A 23,684-nucleotide genomic window follows, 5' to 3' on the forward strand; every position below is an offset into this window, starting at 1 on the left:
AACAAAGACGCTTCTGTCTTCCTGGATTTTAGGGCCAACCATAGTTGTGGGTTCAATCCCCAGTTGGGGCACAGGCTCAGATGTGTGTGACCCTCAGTCCTGACACATATGATCCCTGGTCCTGGCAGAGATCCCTGGTCTGGGTATGTACGGGGGGCAACCAATTGATGTTTCTTTTGCATCGATGTGTCTGTCTCCCTTCCTGACTCTCTAAAAAAGCAAATGACAAAAAGTGTCCTCCAGTGAGGATTAAAAAAAAAAAAAAAAAGCAGCAGCAGTATCTTTAGAAAGTACAGCTTCGTTAGACATTTACATTCTAGGTCCTGATAGTGGTAAATAGCTCAATACATCTCAATTACCTCCCCCAAAGTCTCATTTGATGGTGTGTCAATGAAAAAGATTTTGTTCTAAACAAAAGGGATAAATTATAGTAATAAGAAATGAGAGCAACAAATTTAATACTGAGTCATTTTTCTTACATTCACTCACCCCTTCGAGAACTTCCTGAATCCTCAATAATGAGAAATTCAAAGAAAGGCTTATTCTATTCTTCCCCCACCAGGGGCAAAGAGGGAACCTTTGTGGTCCCTAACAAAAAGTCTATTGAAGTTATCCCCTTCCTTCCCTCATTGGGTAATTGGGCTGGAAAGTCTCAGTGGTGATAGTTTTGGAAATACTAAAATCAAGTCAACCCTGAAAATAATTTAGCAATCTTCTCTAGGACAGGCCAAACTCTCTTGCTTAAAACTCTGCAAAGTCTAGCCTTCCTTGCTTTTAATAAGATCTACTATATCTTACAAACTTAATCAAATGTGACTCATTTTAGCTTGAAATATTTCTGAAGAAGCAATATTGCATTTTAAGTATCTGTGCCATGGTCACCACCTGCAAATGCTCACAGGGACAAAGAGAAAGCCAAACATGGATGTTCTGGAAGAAAAATGAACTTCTCCCAGGTGGCATAATAACAGTATTAGAGCATGATTAGTCTTATTAATAGGAAGGAAAAGGAAGGATATACGAGTAATTAGGACTCAAGTGCTCTTCTCTGTGAGAGCAAATAAAACTCTTCCCGCAGCTAGAGTTGTATATATAATGAGCATGAAAAATGAATACTGGTATGAGAGACAAGAGAAAAAACACAAACCCAGGTGAAGCAGCCTCTCATCGCTCACTATTACAAGATCTCATTGCAGCCTTTCCAATAGACTGAAATAGGTGGGATTCTAGCATGCACCAGATATAATGTGAATGTGGGTGTAGCTAATTTAGGATACCAGAAAAATGCAAAATTCTGAAGACTGATAATGGTTGAAAATTCTTGAACAGCATTCCTCTAAGTACATTATACTTTTCGTTGGCTGTGTAGCCTTAAGCAAGAGTTTTAACCAATTCAAAAGCACATCCCCAAAACCTATCTCATTAGGGTAATCCTGAGGATTATAGGGAAACAATGCATACAAAGCGATTAGCCCAAATTTGGCACATAGAAACCACTCCCTAACTATTACCTATAATCATCGAAGAGGTAGTTACTGTACACAGTATTTTCCAATTTATTTGGTCTTTTTTGATCCAGAGCATTTAGGATTCCACAGAACTTGAGAAGTGTTCTAAAGAACACTCAGATTAGCCAATTTCTATCAAAATTATTGTTAGGGCCTATTTGAAATGATAAAACTATTTCTATTTAATATTTAAGAGACATTTGGGAGTAATTAGAAGACAAAGGGGGAAAGGTTGTTTGTTTGTTTTTTGATGGACTAAGAAGAGTAACTACCACACAAAATATATCAGAACAAAATCTCTATGACTTTCTTATTTAGGCCCCAAGGATGCTATCAGTTTCACTGAAGCACAGTTAAGAGGGTGGGTGTCAAAGCTGCTCTGCAAATATCTAACATGGGTCTATTTCCTTTTAAACCTGGTAGTCTAAAGCTCTTCCCTAGACATTGGGGCTTGTACAAAGTTTATTTATCTGCTCTATCATTTACATATTTTGGTTAAGTATTTTGTACTTAACATTTGCTTTATGACTTATGCTGAGTATATTAGAACGTATTACAATTAGGGGTTCTCAGAGACTTAAAAAAAACCTCCTAGTAAATATAGAAAAACAAAGAGTCTTTTCATAGAATATGCTTTTGACAGTTAACAAGGAGTTGAGTCATGGAGGCAAGACAGGATTAAGGCAACTGCAATTATGATTAGAGCACTGTAGGTCGCAGCTCTCAGTGGATATTCTGTTTAAAAAAAAAAAGCTATTGCAACTAAAGAATGGTGTGTTCTTTTCCTTGCTTGTAAACATCGTAGCAGTGGTGGTATATTAAATAGCAACACCTTAGTGGCATCTTTTTCCACTTCAGCCAGACTAACTTGTTTCACTATACATCTTTACTGTGGCATTAAGAAGATAGTTGCTGGATTCTTTGGGCAACTTAAAAGCTAAGAGCAAGAAAAATCAACCAATGGTATGGTGTCAATATTGTTCCACAAATGCCATTTTTTCCTTCTCTTTTCCCAATTCCGTCTCCAGTTCTTTTCTATTCATACTACATTTCCGCCTCAATTTCTGTTCCACACTCTTTTTTTTCTATTGAGACCACACTACATGACCACCCACAGTATCAAATGAAATCCAGACAAACTTCTTATTACCATGTAGAACTAATACTGTGCCTAGAAAAAGGCATGTAATTTGGAAATACTTTATTCCATGACATTGTTTAGATTTTGTTATAGTGGTCACAGTGTTTAGCAATTAAAAAGGAAGAATTCTGGAAACTTACCTGTCATGTCTCCAGACATTGTCAAATGTCCCTGGGAAGGTCATGTCCCTCAGCTGAGAACGACTGTTAACCCATCAAATCTTTCCAGCCCACTTCTTATTAATTCCTTCAACCTGGGACCCTTCCTCTTTTCTGGTTAAAATATCTCCAATTCCTTTAAATTTGCCATGCAGGATCTTTACTTCATATCCTCTTGGCACTAATCAAAATCACTGCTCTATTATTGGAATGTTTTTAACAACATTGCTTAGAGCACAGCCTGCACTCTAGACACCTAAATTGATTTACAACACACTGTCCAATAGAAGTTTAATGTAAGTCACATTATGTAATTCACATAATGCAATATTATTGGATAACATAGGAGAAAACCTAGATGACCTTGGGTATAACAGTAATTTTTTAGAGGTAGGATCCATGAAAGAAATAATTAATAAGATAGGCTTCATTAAAATTAAACAAACTTTGCTCTGTGAAAGACAATGTCAAGAGAATGAGAAGACAAGCCACAGACTGAGAGAAAATATATACAAAAGACACATCTGATAAAGGACTATTATCCAAAATATACAAAAAAACCCTCAAAATTCAAAAACAAGAAAACAACTAACTCAATTACAAAATGAACCAAAGACCTTAACAGACACCTCACCAAAAGATATACGGATAGCAAATAAGCTTATGAAAAGGTGCTCCACATCATGTCATCAAGGAAACACAAATTAAAGCAACAATGAGACACCACTACACACCTATAAGAATGGCCAAAATCCAGCACACTGAAATGCCAAACAGTGGTGGGTATGTGGAGCAATAAGAACTCTCATTCATTGCTGGTGGGAATGCAAAATGGTACAGCTACTTTGAAAAGACAGTTTGCAATTTCTTACAAAACCAAACATTCTCTTCCATACAATCTAGCAATCACAATCCTTGGTGTTTACCCAAAGCAGCTGAAAAGTATGTCCAAACAAAAATGTGCACATGAATGTTTATAGCAACTTTACTCAAATTGCCAAAACCTGGAAGCAACCAAGATGTTCCTTTAGTAGGTCAACAGATAAACTGTGGTATATCCAGACAATGGAATATTATTCAGTGCTAAGAAGTATGAAGCCATGAAAATATATGGAGGAATGTTAAATGCATATCATAAATTTAAAAAAGGCAATCTGAAAAGTACACACTACATGATTCCAATGATAGAACATTCTGGAAAAGGCAAAACTATGGAGGCAGTATAAAAGATCAGTGGTTGCTAATGATTAAGGGTGGCAGAGGAAAGGGATGAACAGGTGGAGCACAGGAAGTTTTTAGAGTGGTAAAATACTCAGTATAATACTATAATGCTAGATACATATGATTTATACCTTTGTCCAAACCCATGGAATGTACACCACCAAGAGGAACCCTAATGTAGACTATGGACTTCAGGTGATTATGATGTGTCAGTGTAGGTACATCAATTGTAACAAATTCACAAGTTTGATGGGGGGTTATTAATAATGGGGGAGACTATGCATGTGGGAGTGAAGGGGTACAAGAAATCTCTGTACCTTCCTCTAAATTTTGCTGTGAACCTAAAAAGAGACTTAAAAAATAGTCATTGTAAAGAGAGGAAGGGAAGGAAGGAGTGTCAACTCTGACAGGATTAAGAACAAACTTGTTTATAGTAAGCCAAACCATACACAGTACAATCATGCACTACTTAAGGATGGGGATTCGTTCTGAGAAATGTGTCCTTAAGTGATTTTGTTGCTGAGTGAACACCACAGAGTGCTCTCACACGGACCTGGATGGTACAGCCTACTACACACCTAGGCTACCTGGTATAGCTTATTGTTCCCAGGCTACAAGCCTGTACAGCATGTCACTATACAAAACAACATGAGATTAAATCAAGCGCATGAGAAAATGATGCAATCAAGAGACGTGGTAAACACGAGATGGAGGAGGCTGCTGTCAGGGGAACGTGGCATACTGTTTTACAGCAAACATTTTTTTTAAGAAGTAGAAAGAGTACACTCTAAAATAATGATAAGAAAATATAGTAAATACATAAACCAGTAGCATAGTGTCACTTATTATCATTATCAAGTATGTACTGTACCTAATTGCATGTGTGAACTTTGATACAGCTGGCAGTGCAGTAGGTTTATACCAATATCACCAAACACGTGAGAAACGTGTTGCACTGTAACCTTACGATGGCTATGATATCACTAGGTGACAAGAATGTTTCATCTCCATTTTAATTTTGTGGACCCGCCACTGTTATGTTATCTGTCCTTGACCAAAATGCCGTTATGTAGCACATGATTGTACACTTATCCTACCCCAAATAGCTGCGAGCCTCTTACCTTCCATACTAGGAGAAGGGAAAGCAATCATCATCAGCACAGGAAGAATCATCACTCCATCTACCATTGTACAACTGTGAGGGAAAAAAGAGATTTAAGTAAGACAAAAAACTTAACTAGAGGATGACAAGTTAAATTAAGCATACCATTTTCAAACTGCCATTCAAGGCCTTTCTTACAAGTCCCCCTCACATATGTTGCCTTATTTCTTAGTATATTTAAACATATACCCCTTACAAGGATCTAAACAAATCATCTTAAGAAGTTAATCAGATGTACTTCCTGCTGTTGGCCACTCTAAGGTGACTTTCTCTGAGTCTACCCTCCCACAAAAAACTCAATACAGACAGGAAAACTTCTTAGCTAGGAAAGATAAGGCTAGGCGTTCCCAAGGGATTTTAGGTTTGAATTATATTTTATCCTATCAAATGCAGAACTGACACTGAATTAAACACTCTGAGAAGCAAGAATAGACCATTCTTACAATATGATAAAGATTAAACGACTAAATCATTCAAATCAAATTATTATGTAAGTCTTACTTTTTCTCCTTGCTCTTCATACAGCCTAAAAAGAGGGGGTAAAACCTACAACATATCCCTCATCTATGGCAAAACCAAGACAGGAAGAAATCATGTAAATGTGCAATATATGAAACTATAACTGAGAAAAAATAACATAGCTGACAAAAATAAATAATTTCAAGTTGATAGTGCCCTGAAACTACATTGGCAAAATCTCAATTTTATGAGTAAAAAGACTACAGTAGAGAACTTTTCCATCTGATTAATCTTGAAAAATTTCAGGAATATGATGCCAATTTGGTGATACTAATTCTTTATCACATGAAACAATTTTAAAAATTAAACCACTGTCTAGTTGTGACTTTCTGGATGGTAAAATAAAGAAGAAAACTGGTAAAGTTTTTTAGTGAATAGGTTAGTGTGCTATCCTAATCTTACAGCTTCAAAGCAGAGAACAGAAGCCCATTGCTCCATAAGCAGTTTAGAGTGCACACCTTCAGATTCATCTTCTTTTGATCAAATTTGGGGGTTGATAGTCTGGTTGTTCATTTCCCACACCCCGATCCTATCTTACCAGTCCTCATTTCAATTTGTTTATAATTGCATTTCACCCTATCCCTTCTCTAACAGCATGATGAAGAAGGGGGGTAAAGGACTTTATTTTTAATGTACCTTCCTTTTATATTTTTAAAAGAACATGAAACTTGAGTGAGCTCCTTTTATTGCTGTTGTTATTATTATTTCCGTGCTCACATAGATATTGTCTATGTGACATACAAACTACCTCATTTTGGACCCCAGGGCCCTCACAACCAGACACAGATTCCTCCAATACCATCTCATCCCTGTGCCTTTGAACATGAACACAGTGCTGGTTCCATCTGCCTTAAATGCCCTGAGCTTCCTCCTCCACCCCTCTCCTATCCAATTGCCTCTTCCTGTCATGCATGATCTAGCTCAAGAGGAAAACACTTGGTGAAACCCCTCTCCATCAGCAGTGATTTCAACCCCCCAGCATTGATCGAACACCACGTGTAATTAATTATTTGTCTGTGTCAGTCTTCAGCACTAGCCCACCTGTCTCCAGACAAGGTACGTGTATCCAATGGTCACGCAAGAGAATTCACTGACTTATGGAATGAATTTACAAAAATTTTTTTCATATAAAAATGTTTTCACCCTGGCCAGTGTGACTCAGTTGGGTTGGAGCACTGTCCCCTAGACTGAAATGTCACAGGCTCAGTTCCTGGTCAGGGCACATACCCAGGTTGTGTGTTCAATCTTGGGTCCCGGCACCTAAGAGATGGCAACCAATAGATGTTTCTCACTCATTTCAATGTCTGTCTGTCTGTCTGTCTGTCTGTCTCTCTCTCCCTCCCTCCCCTCTATCCTCCCTCTTTAAAAGCAATGAAAAAATGTTCTCCAGTGAAGATTAAAAAAATAAAAAATAAAAAATGTTTGCATCTAATAGGGCCATAAAGAGCTTGAGCCTTTATATATGGTCTCTGTCTGAATTCTTTATGACAGTCCAGTAGTAAGAGGTATCTCTCAGAAAGAGTGGGAGATATAATGTGGAAGTGTAGACAATACTTTTAAGGTTCCATTTAAGTAGAATTATAGATCGCGTTGACTAGTTAAAATAAAATGAGCCCTCCCCCAATTACAAGTGTTCAAAAACCATTAAAGAAACTACAGATTAAATGTTATTAATAAAAGCACCAGAGAGGAGTAAGAAAATGTGGAGCTGATTTTTCTGTTCTTAGTGGTTCTTCGTTAATCACTTTACTAGAAAAAAGCAATTAAAATTCAGATGAATTGGACATGAAGAAGGCTCCCCAATTTCAAAATTTCAAAATACTTGAAAAACTGATTTGCATCCAGTATTATAAACAATAAACATTATTCTGAGTGAGCTGAAATGGTCATTAATGATGTCATCATCCTTAGCAGTCCCTTAAATATCTCATCTTTAATCTTCTTAAAATTTGTATTTTATAATACATAATTTTTATTTTATATAAAACTTATAACCAACGTACATATTGAAGGTGTATGCTCAAAAAAACTTTTTAACTGATGGGATGTTATCAAAAGCTTTTGAAAACTACTGGAATATCTATCTTATCTTTGAATTCCAATTCTTCCTCCCTCTTTCCTTCCTTCCTTCCTTGCTCCCTTCCACAACTATTGAGAGACTACTATGTACCAGATATTAGAAACTTAAGAGTAATAAAGATATAAAACATGGTCCTTACTACAATTAAGCTTACTGTCTATGGTGGTAATCAAATAATCACCCAAAAGACTGCATAATTAGAAACAGAATTAAATGTTAGGAAAAAAAAATGGTTAAACAATACTGCTAACTAAACAACTTGAGATTTCCTGAAGGGTGGAGGAGTTTCCCTGGAGAGGTTATCTCTAAATAAGAACCAGAAAGATGACTATAAGGTACTAGAAAAAGAATATGTGTGTGCACGCGCCTGTGAGAGAGAGAGAGAGAGAGAGAGAGAGAGAGAGAGAGTGGGGTGGGTAGGACCCTGTAGTAAAGACAGAGTAGCATTTAAGGAAACAGGCAAGGCTTCTCAGTTTTCATAGAGGCCCTGTGGTCAGGGCAAGTAAGGTATGTCCTCAGGACTGAAGACATATTGAGAAGGAAAAACAAACAAACAAACACCAGTCTAGGACACAGAGAGCTTAAAGAGAAGTTATAAAGAAAAAGGAGAAAACCCAAGAAGGCTGGAGAGGTAGGCCAGGGTTAGAACCTCAGTAAGATATAGTAATTCCTAGCAAGCCCTCTACTTACCTCTCTATATTCATTGCCCTCAAGGCCCCTTACCCTTAGTTCTCACAGCTGGCCCCTCAACACCCCATTTTCTCAGGCACTGTAGCAAACAGCTTCCTGCCTATCTTGGGGCCTTTGTAAACAAGATGGTCCCCATCACTGGGCCCTTCTTTCAGGACCCAACCTGGCAAATTCCCACTCGTAGTTCAAGTCTCAAATGTCACTTCCTTCCAGAAGCTTGCCTGGACCCTCATATGCCCTCACTACACTCTGACACACCACTTTGTTAATTTTCATTCATAGCACTTGTCATAATTAATAATTACTTATTCATATCTGTGTGTGCTTATGAACATCTGCTTGTCTCACTACACTGTAAACTCGATGGTAGGAAAATCTATAGTCTGTTTTGTTGTTGACACCAGAGCCAAGTAGGTGCACATTTAATACTTGTTGAATATGAATTTCCCTAAATTAATCAGCTCAATTTAACTTTAAATTCTAAAGAATCAGCAATCTCTTCCAGCCCTCTCCTACGCATAAGAATGTACACACCTGCAAAGAAATGGCAATGTTAAGATATTCACCATCTCTGTAACATTAATGTGTAGAATTTCGTCAAGGTAATAGTAAAAGTTAGCAGTTAACAAGCTTTCAAGTTTCAAAATCAAGAATCCTTTCATTATTAAAAACAAACGTAAAAAACAATAACCATTGACATTTTTTTCCTGACAAAAAGCCAAGAAAAGCTCATGCCCCGAATATCCCTTAACAGATTATAAATGTATAAACAAAATAAATTATTAATTTAGGCTCATAAATAGAAAACAAAAAAAATTTATAAATTCAGTCCCCCCAAGTTAATATACTGTTTATAAACAGACAGCTCAAAATCTGCCAAAAATCTTTGGGAGAAAACATCAGCATCACTTCCTGGTACCTCCAAAAGGAAAAGGGAAAAAAATGTAGGAAGGAGAATATTCTGGAATAAATTTCCTCCACATATTTTAATTATTAAAAAATATCGATATGCTAACATCTCAACTTTCAGCTCCAAAAATCTATTTCTAATTTTAAAATATACTAAAAGAAAATATTGTTGGCAAACCTGGCCCACCTTCTTGCACAACCACATCAAAATTACAACCATCTCTCAGAACAATCAGAAATCAAGTTGAATGGAAATCTGACAACTATGGAATTAAGAAAACCACAGCCATCCAGATTGGTAGGAGGGTAGAGATGTGGAATGGGCTGGTCCCACATCCACATGCAGTGTATAACTCGGGAGGGATATCTTGGGAGTGAGAAGTCCTAGCCCAAGACCAGGCCACAGTCCAGGGTTCCAGTGACAGGAAGGTAAGTCCCCATAACTTCTGGTTGCAAAACCCAGCGGGGATTGAGTCAGTGGAAAAAAACTTCAAGTCCCAAGCAGTTCCTCTTAAAGAACCCACACACAAGACTCACCCACTCAGATTCACTCCCTCTGAGCTCCAGCACCAGGGTAGCACTTTGAAAGTTACCAGTGGCATACAGGGAGGAACCGAAGTGTACACAATAAAATGGCAATAAATTGCATCAAGAGAGAGCTGGGGGAGAGCTTTCTCCCAAACAGAAAGGTGGGCAGAGGCCATTGTCCCTTTTCTGAACCCTTCCTCTACAGAGCCACGGAGTTGGCAGCCAGGTGCCATATCTGAAATTCCATCAACCTGGATAACACTGTCTGCCCAGCCCTGGAGATCCCCTAAGGTTCTGTCACACCCAACTTACAACTGTTTAACAGTGACTTTTCCATATGAATGGCTGGTCTTTGCTCATGCTTCACAACTTCCTAAATCTTTTCAAATAAGCAACAGCTGGCCTCAGTGAGCCACAGGTATCTCTTGATAAGTGGACCTAGGCCAGTTTGGCTTTGCCTGGGAATCTCTAAGCCCAGTACAAGTAGCAGCCATCTCAGATTGCCGTATAGCTCAAGCTGGGTTGCCCCAGGCGGAACACAGGTGGTGCCTGACACTGACAGCACCACCTGGGAAACCAGAACCTGCACACCCAGTGGATACCTATAGACCATGTCGGGGCACCACCACCGTGCCCCTGCACAGAAGATCCTCATGGGCAGTGGAGGTTCGTGGTCAGTGGTCATAGCCAATCCTCGCTGATGACTGACCTGGATAAATCCCTCCCATTGACCTTCCAACAGCAACCAAGGCTCAACTACAAGAGAAAGGTGTACCCAATTTACACAAAGGGCATACCTCGAGTACCCAACTTGGGTGACAGGCAAGGCTGTGCCACTGGACCCTATAGAACACCTACTACATTAGGCCACCCTGCCAAGACAGGGAGTCATAGCAGCTCTACCTAATACACAGAAATACACATCGAGAGGCTGCCAAAATGAGAAGACAAAGAAATATGGCCCAAATGAAAGGACAGATCTAAACTCCAGAAAAAGAACTAAATGGAGATAAGCAATTTATCAGATGCAGAGATCAAAACACTGGTTGTAAAAATGCTCAAGGAACATAGTGAGGACCTCAACGGTATAAAAAAGATCCAGTCAGAAACAAAGGAGACACTAATTAAAATAAAGAACAATTTACAGCGAAACAACAATAAAATGGATAAAACCGGGAATCAAACCAATGATTTGGAACATAAGAAAGCAAAAAATAACCAATCAGATTAAGAAGAAGAAAAAGGAATCCAAAAAAAAAATGAGGACAGTGTAAGATGCCTCTAGGAAAACGTCAAGCATTCCCACACCCACATCATAGTGATTCTGGAAAGAAAAGAGAAAGAGAAAGATATTGGAAATCTATTTGAAAAAATAATGAAAGAAAACTTCCTTGATTTGGTGAACAAAATAAGCCATGTAAGTTCAGGAAGTACAGAGAGTCCCAAACAAGATGGATGCAAAGAGACCCACTCTAAGACATATCATAATTAAAATGCCAAAGGTTACACATAAAGAGAAAATCTTAAATGTAGCAAGAAAAAAAGTTACTTACAGGGGAGTTTCCATAAGACTGTCAGCTGATTTCTCAAAAGAAACTTTGCAGGCTAGAAGGGATTGGCAAGAAATATTCAAAGTCATGAAAAGCAGGGACCTACAGCCAATATCACTCTATCCAGCAAAGTTATCATTTAGAATGAAAGGGCAGATAAAGAGCCTCCTAGACAAGAAAAAACTAAAGGAGTACATCATAACCATACCATTGTTATATGAAATGTTAAAGGGACTTATTTAAGAAAAAGATCAAAACAATGAACAATAAAATGGCAATAAATGCATATCTATTAAAAATTGAATCTAAAAAACAAACTAAGCAAATAAGAACAGAGACAGAATCATGGATATGGAGATCATTTTGATGGTTGCCAGATGGGAGGGGTATGTAGGGGAACGGGTGATGAGTGAGGGCATTAAGAAGTACAAATGGATAGTTACACAATAGCCATGGTAGTGTAAAGTACAGTAAATGAAATAGAGTATCAAAAAAACTTATACACAAGACCCATGGACATGAACAATGGTATGAGGATTGCCTAAGGGAGTGGGGAATGCTGGGTGGAGAGGGGTAAATGGGGAAAAATTGGGACAACTGTAATAACATAATAAAATATATATATATTTTAAAATTAATAAAATTATTGCAAAAAAAGAAAATATTGTCTTTAAAAGTATATTTTTCATTGCCCTACTGTCAAGTATTGGCTAAGGAGTTTCAGATGTGGGTCGGCAAAAAGGTATTGATAGCGGGGAAAAAAAGAGCAGCAATAATTCAACAGCTCAGGGATATCCTACACCAGTGAGTTTCAAACTTTTTGATCTCAGAATATTTTTATACTCTTGAAAAGTATCAGTGCTCCTAAGGAGATTGTTTCTGCAGGTTATATCTATCAACATTTACTCTATTAGAAATTAAAATAGAGAAGTAACAAGAACTATATCCCCCCCCATAAAAATATAGTGAGAAAGGTGGCACTGTTTTGCATTTTTGCAAATCTCTATTATGTTTAGCTTAGAAAGCAACTGGATTCTCATATATGATTCTACATTCAATCTGTTATAACATGTTGCATTGGTTGAAGGACATACAGCACATCCAACCTTGAACATATATGTCTTGGAAGGAGGACCTCATGGAACCACTGAGAACGTCATTGAAACTCCACCTGGATCACACTTGGAGAACTATCGCCTTATTCCTTGTATGATCAATCCTTCCACACAGATAACTAGATGGTACCAGATATTTTAGGCTGAGCATTAATCTACTATCTGACAAAAATGCTCCTGTTCCATAGATTCAGAAGTCTCATTAGCCTCTACCATTAAGTTAACAAAATCTATGGTCAAGGAAGAAGGCATTAGATTTTTTTAATGTAGGAATAATATTTTATGTACACTACCAAATATGTTTTAAATGAGACACAAACCTGTGATAAGAAGGTATTCAAGTGGTCATCTCGTTTAGGATCAGCCAAATCCCATGTAATATTCTAAGGCCAAACTCCCTAACTGAAAAATCATAGGCTACTGGGGAATTACAGAATATTATCTGAAGAGTTCAGAGCATGAATTTTTACCTGCAGTATAAACCATCTCCTTTCTGTTGTTGGATAAGGACCTCTATCCCTAGGAACTGATCTAAATACTTCAAATCTAAGGACCTCTCGACTTAACTAAGGTACCTCTTTAAGTCAGCACCATCTTGTACTCAGGACTACACTCTTGGGAGATAACAGTATTCCCATGATATTCTACTAAAAATGGGCATGTCACCAGGGCAAAACAGAACTGCTTTCCAAAAATCCCATGGTACTTTTCAAACTCCATTTATAGATCCAGGTAAAGAGCTAGCATTTTAGCTCAATGTCTAACATGTGTGGGCTTGAAACCAAGTTTGGCGCTTCTTTTGCTTATCACAATTCTACTGCTGGATAAAGCTACACGTACACTGTAATATGTTACACACACACACACAAAATCATGAAGTGTTTTGATATTGGTCACAAAATAATCCAGAATATAATACACTTCGATAGTCAACTTTAAGGACATATTAAGAAATATAGTTGATAATCTACTGTAAGAATACAGGCTATTACTAAAACCTAGACTTAGGAACAGCAAACAATTTGTTATCCATGATATTAAAGATGAAAGGAAAGTTGCAAAATGCACCTTATATTTGTTTCCCATCATAAAATTCTACAAAATATTCATTTGTCAGAGCTGGTGACCTAAACTCATTTGGTTTGTTCATTTGTTTAAAATATAATTTACTTAGTCCCTACTTGTTCAACAGAGACTTTTTTGAAACTTTTATCAATTCAATGTCTAACAGTCTTCAAGTTAGAAAGACTCTTGAAAGGCAGGTTGTACATTCAACCCATTTTGAATGACACCATCCAGTGAAGGTCACTCACCACTGCTGCTGTTGTCACTACTCTTCCATGAAAGTTTTCCCTTTCTATCTCTTTATGCAATCTATGGTATGTCTTCAATAAGGAAAAAAAAAACCCTCATTTTCTTTAATATAAATGATAGAAGCAAAGGAAAAAAAATCAGAGTATCAAGGAACTAGTATAAATGGCCCATGGACATGGACAACAGGGTGGCAAACGACTGTGGAAGACGGGGCAGGTGGGCGGGACAGGGGAGAGAAATGGGGGAAAAAAATGGGACAACTGTAATAGAAAAACAAACAAAAAAAGAATTAAAGTAATTCTGCCTGCTCTTAGTTATCTGTCATAATTGCATTACTATCACCCAAACAGGAGTGGCACTTGCTAACCAGCCAGGAACTATCCTTAGGGATCAAGTGTATTATCTCATTCAATCTCTCCCCAAAACATTCTAAAATAAATACTCATATTCATCCCATTTCATAGTTTTTAAAAACCTGTAAAATTCTCAGTGAGTAGAATTTTCAGTGGGAGGGTAGAAGCAATCAGAGTCTTAACCAACCACCACTCTCAACCTTCATTAAACTAGCCAGCCATAGTTTAGCTGCTTTCATCATCCTTAACATTATACCTAAGCTTCAACACATTCTGCACTTTAACCATCTTGATTTTCATCTTAGAAAACAAACTTTACTTGTGGTTATTTGGGCCACTTTTCAATCATTCACAATTAATTTCATATGCTCTGTAACCTCAGGTTTTACCCCCTGACCCTGAAAAAGATAATGATGTGGAAAAAAAATAAGCTACCTTGACAATACATCAAATGATTTATATCTCACATCTCTCATTCCCACTTTTTAGTTCTCTTGTAACTCACACCTCAAAATAAAAACAAAAATAAGTGTGTCAGGCACATTTTGGAACAAAGTTAGACCCAGTAAGACAAATTCTAGACATAAAACTTTAAGGGAAGGCATACTTACAATCACCACCTCCAAGTGGGACAAAAATCAGCCATTAAGTTAGAACAGTTATGCCTCTTCAATGCTCAAAAGGCAGAGAAACCAAGGGCAGCTTGCTTCACACTACCTGGACCTTAACAGGGGTGAGACTGACATGGGCTGTCAGTTATAGCTGCAAAGAAAGGCTAAACCGAAGCCATCATACCATATAAGTTAAGTCAGGGTCTTTTCTCCAGTTCACAAATGACCTGTGAAATATTTTTAACACCACACTCTGTCTGAACTGGCAATGTGCAAGTTGCCAGGGCTTGGTTTTATATAGACTTCACTGCTGCTGGAGGGTTTCTGGTGGGTGTTGCTTTCAGAATATTAGCATGTAATTCGACCTTTCATGATAGTTGAATACAAATGGCTTCTTGGACAAGTCCTATAGAACTGAAACCCAGCCCCTGGATCAGTTCATCCTGTAGTTAGAGGAAATAATTACAGGTTATTTCAGGAAAGAAAGGGTTTTGACTGAAAGAGTTACACTACAAACATTCCAGCTGTGACAGATGGACCAACGATAGTTTGGAAAAGAGGGGCAAAGACCAATTTAATCTGTTAAGCATTGGGGAAGATCAGGTTTAACTGAATGAAAGTAAATGAAAGGCTTAAGTTATAAGTATATAAGAACCAACGAATGCCAGTAAGTTTAATTGTCTACAGAATGTAAATGACTTACTACAACACTACCTGATACATAGATGATAACTACACCAAGCTTCCAGGATTCCAATGTTTTGGTCACCCACTCCATGCCTTACTGGTATCTCAAATTAGGTTTTATTTCGACACGCTTGACTACATGGAAACTGTCCCTCATTTTCCATTTCACTCCCTCTGTATCAAATAGCCATGTCTCTCCTGCTTTGCTTCAACTGACAGGACCCCATCATCAACCATCTGTTTTGTTACCTTGTCCTAGGCAACTCAGGGCTCACTCTTCGCCCTCCAGTTTACAAACTGTGCTGGAACAATTTTTTTTTAACCTACTAGTAGTAGGAAGGAGCCTGTTATTCCCCACACAAAACTCTTAGGACATGTAACTGTAGAATCCATTTAAAATCCTACTTTCTCCCAAAGTCCTCAGTTAGAAGATGTCTCAGCCTGCTATCTCATCTCTAATGAGGCCTGAACTTTGCCCTTTAACCAACCAGTGCAGGCCTTCCTATCCCTCCCATTACCAGACAAATGGTGTTTCAGGCACCTACCATCTGACACAACTGTCCCAATTCTAAGGCTACTATAATTAACCTACCATAATTTGAAGGGGGGTGAATATGAAAGGGATGTCAGCACCAGGGAGGTGTATCTCTCTAGAGCTCTGTCTCTCTCTCTCTCTCCTCTTCCCACCTCTCTCTTTTTAAATGGGAGACTCTAGAGCATATTTCTGTGGAGGCGGGGAAAAGCACCCTTTATACACCAACCTAACCAGCGCCTGTCTTCCTTTTCTTCCACACTCACCTCCACACTCAAGCCCATTCTTGCCTCAGACCTCCCACTCTCGCCCCTGCACTCTGCTATGCATCTTTTTCATAACACTGTGTGAAATTCGTGGTTAATTTGTTGGCTGATTTTTATGACGTTTCCCTCTCCCACCCCACCTTCCCCCATACACTAAAATATAAGCAGCATGGGAGTAAGATCTCTGCCCAGCTTGTAGCTACACACCCAGGCCTGGCACATACTGGGCACTCGATGTAAATTACAACACATTTATTTTAACTTCTTAGTCTGTGCTACACTTTGGTTTGGGTAGGAAGGAGAAGGTGATATTTTAGAAATTTTGGACAGCCTGGCCAGGAAATGACTTTGGGAGGGATTGCTCCATGTCCTCAATTTAATACAGTAGCAACCAGGTATTTGAGATAAATTAAAAGATATCATTTGTAACTTGGATTTCAGTTTTCAAGAGTGTCATCCAAGAGAAGCAGCCAAACAAAAAGACGGCTGGCAGACAGCGGGTATACCAGACAACTCCCCGGTGGACAACAGCCCATTTGGAAAGGACTCCTTGGATCTCTAGTTGCAGACACCAGCTGATCCGCCCAGAGCCATCCCCAGTGACCTCTGAGACAGCCTCAGTAGCTTGAAAATATATCTCCCACAAGTCAGAAATTGACACATTATCTCCCCCTTACCCCTAGGTCTTCTAACAGTTATTGACGTTATTTGGAAAGCCATGATTCCATGCCTATTAATAACCTTCAGAAAGAACTCCCAGGAAGTGTCGAGAGAAAAACAGATCTGGCTGATGGAAGCCAAAGACTCAATCAGAGATTACAATTCCCGATTAATACGTCTGAAGAAAAAGAAAGCTGTACCATCTTCTATATCACATGTTATCTGTTCAGGAGGCTTAAAACAAACTACTTAACCAATGAATTCAAAGAATACTAAGTCGAGAACACTAGCCTTTACGGAAAGGAACTCTTTCAAAGAGCCTTATCGATTTAAATAGCGCAGCACCAGCTACTTACTTGTTCTGCACAACGATTCCAGGGAATTTTGCCTACCAAGTCACCATTAAATCATTTTATAGTTATCTATACCTTTATAAAGTTTCTCCAAGTGACACCTTAAATAGTAACGGAATCAATCTACTCTAACATAATGGAATAACTAATTAACATTAATCTTTACAAATACTTTTCATAGTGGTTTTTCTCCTCTCCCCTCCCCTAATTGGAATGTGATTAATGGAATTTTCTCACAACTTCGCTTGAAATACACGTTTGCAGAGGAGCAGCTAAAGCAGAATCAGATAATTGTGGTATGACTCAACAAACGCACAGCTGTTCATTTAAATATATCCATCAAAAGTATAAATATGATCATGAGAAAGAAAGTGAGCCATGTACACAGGGTCAGTGCACAGATGAACAGTTGGCATCGAAGTAACCACAACAGAAAACAAGGAGGAGATTGGGAGATGAGGCAGGGAGTGGTTTTGCATGGCTGGGAGAAGGAGACCAGGAAACTGACGTGACCCAAAAACCACCCACCCTACCCCAAACACTCACTGACCTACATAACAGCGGCAAGATATAAGTAAAAATAAATGTGCTCTACTAAGTGGGGAGAAAGAAACAAAATTTAGGAAATAAATGATGCTTCCAAGAGGTAGAAATCCTAAGAAGGTAGAAATGATGAATCCAACTTGTTTTTAAAAACAAAACTAAACAAAGACCCTGAGGCAGAGGACAATGGAAGGAGCAGAATCCTCACCTCAGTCCTGTCTCCGCAACTTTCAAATATGGTGATTATGAAATCATGAAAATACAAGAAGGTCTCTAATAGTCCCAAAGCTAGTAACAGAAACACATCACCCTGTACCAGGCAACCCCTTTTAGAGGTTCTGCACCTGTGAGAGCACACTTTCACATGAAGAAAACGAAGCTGAAGAAGAGAAAACGGAGGCTGTCAAGAGGAACAGGAAGAGCACTGATTAAGGAAGTGCCTAAGTCTGCACGACAGACCCCACCCTGCCTTCTTCTGCAGGAGTGCCAGAGGTCCTGGCTGAACATAAGAAGCAGAGGCATTGCAAAGAATTCAAAATAATAACAAATAAAAAGAATCAAAAGTCAAGTTCTTCCCCAAAAATAATCTCTGCAGGGGTTGGGGAAAAGGCTTAAGCTCATGCTGAGCCTGACTACTCAGTCATCCTGCATGGAGACCATTCACATTCTCCCCGTTTACAGGCAAACCTGTCTTATATTATTAAAAGCAACAACTACTTCCACGATCACCACCTCCCTCAGCCCCAAGTTGTCCCACATCCCTCTTCATCCTTTCACAGAAGGCTTTCTAGAAAGAGCAATCTACAGCGCTCCCTCCATAGCCTCCCTCTTCTCCATCCTGGCCATGACTGGAGACCTCACCTTACCCTTCCGGTTCACAGGGGAGCCTCCTCAAAACTGATTCCCAAGCCTCACACCTAGAGATTCTGATTCAACTGACCAGGGCTGAGGCCTCGGAGTCCCCCAGTGTTCCAGCCCCTTGGTAACTCCAGTGATGCTGAGAATTCCAAAGGGGGGTCTCACTCATCCACTCTGCAGAATGGCAGTGCTGATAACCCCTTCTGCCCCAGCACTCTTCCCTGGCTGGGGTTCAGAGGTCCCACTCTCTCTAGTATCTACAGTTAAGGGTTCAGATCTTCTCGGTGTCCGCAGTTTCCTCTTCTGCCACTTAGCTTCAGGGGCACCCAGGCTGAGACTGAACAACCAGGTTAAGAATGAAACCACCCATTCATTATCATTCCCTACCCACTACCCCCTGCCATCTATCATCTATTCCTTATTATCTTCTTCCCTGACCATATGTCCTTGCCTTTTCATTGTTTATAAAATTGATATTTTTAATGTTATTCCAGATATTTCAAGTTACATAGAAACAAAAAGAAAAGTATAATGAACCCTATTTTTGACCTCCCAGTTTCAAAAATAAACAACATCCTACCACCCAGTTTCAAAAACGAACTATCCTATTTCCTCTACTGTCCATTTTCCCCTGGGGCATTTTAACAAGAATCCCAGATGTCACATCATTTCACCCATAAAGTCTCTAACAAATAAAGATTTTTTTTCTAAACATAATTTACAATACCTAATCTAACAAAATTAAAAGTATTCCTTCCCCAAATATCTTCTAAAAGCTAGTCAGTGTTTAAATTGTCCAATTTTCAACAACTACAAATATCTGCCACCCCCCTCAAAAATTGCAAGGTGAATGGAATAGCATATCAAAAAGAAATTGTTTTCATTGCTTTTTAGTTATCATAACTAGTGGTGCAGTGTTAGAATTGTGGCAGTATTGAGAATACTGTGTGTTTAATGCGGAAGAAAGCAAATGAGTAACTAAGACATATTCGAATTCTATCATCCCCTGCTGTTCCAGAGAATTCTCTGTATGGAATTAAGGAGATACAAATATAATACAGAAAAGGTTAAGTAAGAACCTTATAAACTGAATTGGAATTGGAAATCTCAGTACGAACTCATGAAGTATTTTATGCATATTTAACCTTTGTCATTAAAAACACCTAGAAACAATGACCTACCCAGAGGAGTGAACACTCCTGCTGGCCAGATTGTAGTATTAAAATGCCATTTCCTACTAAAAGAAAATGCTGAATTAAACTATAAGGTTGCAATCACCAAATTTAGCCAGTGGGAAATTAAGAGGTCAAATGACTGGGTTCTTCAAACAAATTAGCCATAAGGAAAGGAAGGGGTTGGAAGGAGAGCCTTAAGTTTAAGACACTTAAAGACATAAAAAGATGTGCAAGACTAAACTACAGTAGCTAGATCTGTGCACATGGGTGGTAAAACCATAAAGAAAGGCAACAAGGCAATTACTATGGAAATCAGGAAAGCGATTATTTGCAGAGGGAGAAAGGGGCCATGAGCGGTGTGGGACATTCCAACAGGCTAGGGAGGCTGCTAATATTGTCTCTTGACCTGCATAGTGGTCACAAAAAATATTGACCTCGTAATAATTTAACTAAGCTAGGTATACTTTGTGTGGGTGTCTGTATTTGTGATTTATTTCACAATAAAAAGTAAGGAGAAAAAGAAAGTGGAATGTGTACTGTTTTAAAAAAGGTGTACACACATATACACAATGAGGAAGTAACAGCATTCTGTATTGTGAATATTTGCCAGGTTTGTGTTACAAATAAGTTTATATAATAAACTTCTGAAATATCAAATTTTTTAAACCTGCAAACAAGAAAGTTTTTCTTTCAAGTTCCATGTGTATTATATTTTAATAAAGAAATAGGCATCAGTCATAATCAGAAGTCTAATACTGAAATAAACTTAACCCACCATCATATGATACGATGGTACTCCCTCTCTCCTACTTCAATTATGTAAGTTTCATGCATTAAGTACATGGAAAGATTGTTGAGTCCAGATCAATGTTTCCGAACCACTATGTACCATTACCATCAAATAAGAAAAATTAACATCATAGACTCTTAAGAAGCTACACCATCGTCTCTCGAGACAGACGGCTGCCGACGGTTGAACATCATAAAGATGTAAACCCTTCCTCACAAAGTATATCTACTCATTTTCTTCAATCCCAATAATAATATTAACAGGTTTTAAGGAGGCGGGTGATTAGATATAATTATCTTAAAGTTCAGAAGGAGAAGGGTTTAGTCAAGGAACGAGTATAAATGACCCATGGACGTGGACAACGGGGTAACGGGGTGGGGCTGGACTATGGAAGAAGGGGTGGGTGGGGTGGGGGCATGAGCCATGGGGGAAAAAGTGAGACAACTGTAATAGAAAACAATAAATAAATTTTAAAAAATAACTAGAAGCATTTGAATTACCGCTGTAATAGTTATATTCATAATTTTTTTAGTAAATAAAAATAAACATAAACATAAAAATTCTATAATATGGAGCTGCCCCCATCAAAAAGAAAAAGATCTTATTAAGCTCCAATAGTTAAAAGACAGTGTAGTCCTGGTACACCCACAAGCATAGAGATCAATGAAAGTAAATGGATATCCCAAAAATAGACCAAAATGTATATGGGAATTAATAAAACAAAAGAAATCAAAGCGGAAAGTTGGGACTATTCAGTAACATCACAATCACTAGTCAATGACAGACTGCTGATTGCTAAACTTCCCTCCTCGCTTCTTCTCAGGCCCATGCTGACTGGCAGAGCCTGTATTCCCCTCCCTACCTGGCAGCTAGAAATGCCCACGTGACTTAAGTTCTCACCAATGGAAGTAGAAGTGATATGCGCAACTTCTGATCACTTGACCTGGGCCTTTTCCTCTGCCCTTTGCACTGAGGAAACCCAGATATCATAGCAAGCCAGCTACAACCATGCAGAGTAGTAGAGTTATAATTAAAGGGAACTGAGAGTATGGACTGTTCTTCTAACCTGCTCTGCTCCCACTGGTGCTGTTACATGAGGAAAAACTTAACATATCTCTTCTTTGAACTGTAGCATATTTCGGTCCCTTGCTTACAACAGCTCAGATTTCCCCTAATTAATAGAGCATCTAGAGAAAAATTAAGTTGGATTCAAACCTAATATTCCAGATGGAGCAAAGATTTAAAACTAAAAACAAAACAAAAAAAACAAACAAAAACCCACATGACACTACAAGGAACCATGATACAGGTTTTAACTCTAAGAATGGAAAAGGTCTTTTGACTGTGATACAAAATCCTGAAGTCACAAAAGGTTCGATTTTATATTTATCTCTATAAAGCTTTTTAAACATCTTTTATTGATTATCTCTTCAACTAGAACATAAGCTCTATGGGGCCAGAATTGGGATCTGTTTTCTTTACTACTGTATAGACTGCTGCCTAAAGCAAATGCTGTAAGAGGCATTCAATAAATATCTATTGAATGAACAAACTGGTAAGAATACACAAAAATTTAAATAATCTGCTCAGCGAATAATTTTTATACAAATGACCAAATATAAATACCACATATCACAAGAAGAAAGGGGAAGGCACTGATTTTTAATGTATAGGAGCTCCCATGAACTGATAATAAAAAAAATCAAAAACCCAATAGGAAAATAAACAAAAGACACAAACACAGAGGGAACAGGAGATACTAATCACCTTTAAACTTATGAAAAGATATTCTATGTCAACCAAAATAAGAAAAATGCAAATTGAAGCTACCTTAACCTGTCATTTTTCACCTATGCATCTGGCACACACACACACAAAAAACCTATCAGTTTGACAACCATACTGTGATTGGCACGGGTGTGAGGAGGCACGGTTCTCATTCACAGCTGGTGAAGCCTAAAACTTTGGAAGCTCCAAAACTAAAGCAACTTGGCAATACATTTATTTCTACCAAAGTTAAAATGTGCATACCCTTTGGGCCAGCAATTCCACAACTAGAAATAGATCTTACAGACATGCTCATGAACATGTTTGAAATGATATATGTACAAGGTTATTCCCAACAGTCTTGTTAATGATAATAAAACTGAAAATGATCTATATATGGCCATCAATATACTACTGGTTAAATAAACCAGTGTGTCTCTACAGTGGAATACTAGGCATCCATTTTAAAAGAATATAGCATTAATTAGGAAGAAAATTCCAAGAAATAGTTCATTGAAAAAGGCACAAAACAGTGTATATCATTACTACTTGTGTAAAAAAAAAAAGAGAAAGAAATTGCAATAATCTATAGGTTACATGCTGATATATTCTGAAAGCCCTGAAATCTCTGGAAGAATAAAGCAGAAACTGGTAACGGTGGTTGCCTCTAGGAAAGGTACCTAGGTACTTGGCAAACTTATTTTTCACTTGTTTTCCCTTTCTAATCTTATAAATATTGATTATTTTAACTTTCTAAAAATAAATATTTTATAAAATAACAACACAAACAAATATTCATTTCCAACCACAGATATCTGAAAACTTCTCTGGTGATTCTGTCAACTACCCTATGAAACAACTGAACTGAACAAATTTTTCTTAATCTTCACCGGAGGATATGTTTATTGATTTCCAGAGAGAAAGAGAAACATCGATCGGTTGCCTCCCGCGCATCTCCTGACTGGGGGTCGAACCCACAACCTAGATACGTGTCCTGACTGGGAATGGAACCCACAACCTTTTTTGGTGTATGAGAAGACACTCCAACCAAGTGTATGGGAGTCACCCAGCCACAACCTGAGCTGAACTATTTTAACCCTGTTTAATAATTAAGAATCACATGGTAAGCAATTAACTAGCACCATCATCGCCGCCTCCTCCCTCAAATAAGCATACATGCAAAGTAAAGTCAGT

The 23,684-nt window shown here is 38.2% G+C and overlaps 1 protein-coding gene across 4 annotated transcripts in view; it reads right to left on the bottom strand.

The window, feature by feature from the left end:
- ACVR1 (activin A receptor type 1) overlaps positions 1-23,684 on the bottom strand; it is a 125,460-nt gene that overhangs the window by 47,880 nt on the left and 53,896 nt on the right. For 3 of the 4 annotated variants that reach the window (XM_090280091.1, XM_090280081.1, XM_090280100.1), the window contains one exon: positions 5,150-5,223. In XM_090280091.1, coding sequence (XP_090136217.1) covers positions 5,150-5,216 — 67 coding nt within the window. In that variant the 5' untranslated portion in view covers positions 5,217-5,223. Of the gene's footprint in view, positions 1-5,149; positions 5,224-14,859; positions 14,973-23,684 lie in introns of those variants that run through there. The other variant, XM_090280109.1, reaches the window with a different exon arrangement.

The sequence above is a fragment of the Furipterus horrens genome, unplaced genomic scaffold (assembly GCF_987537825.1).
Source record: "Furipterus horrens unplaced genomic scaffold, mFurHor1.1.pri manual_scaffold_1, whole genome shotgun sequence".
Classification (NCBI taxonomy): Eukaryota; Metazoa; Chordata; class Mammalia; order Chiroptera; family Furipteridae; genus Furipterus; species Furipterus horrens.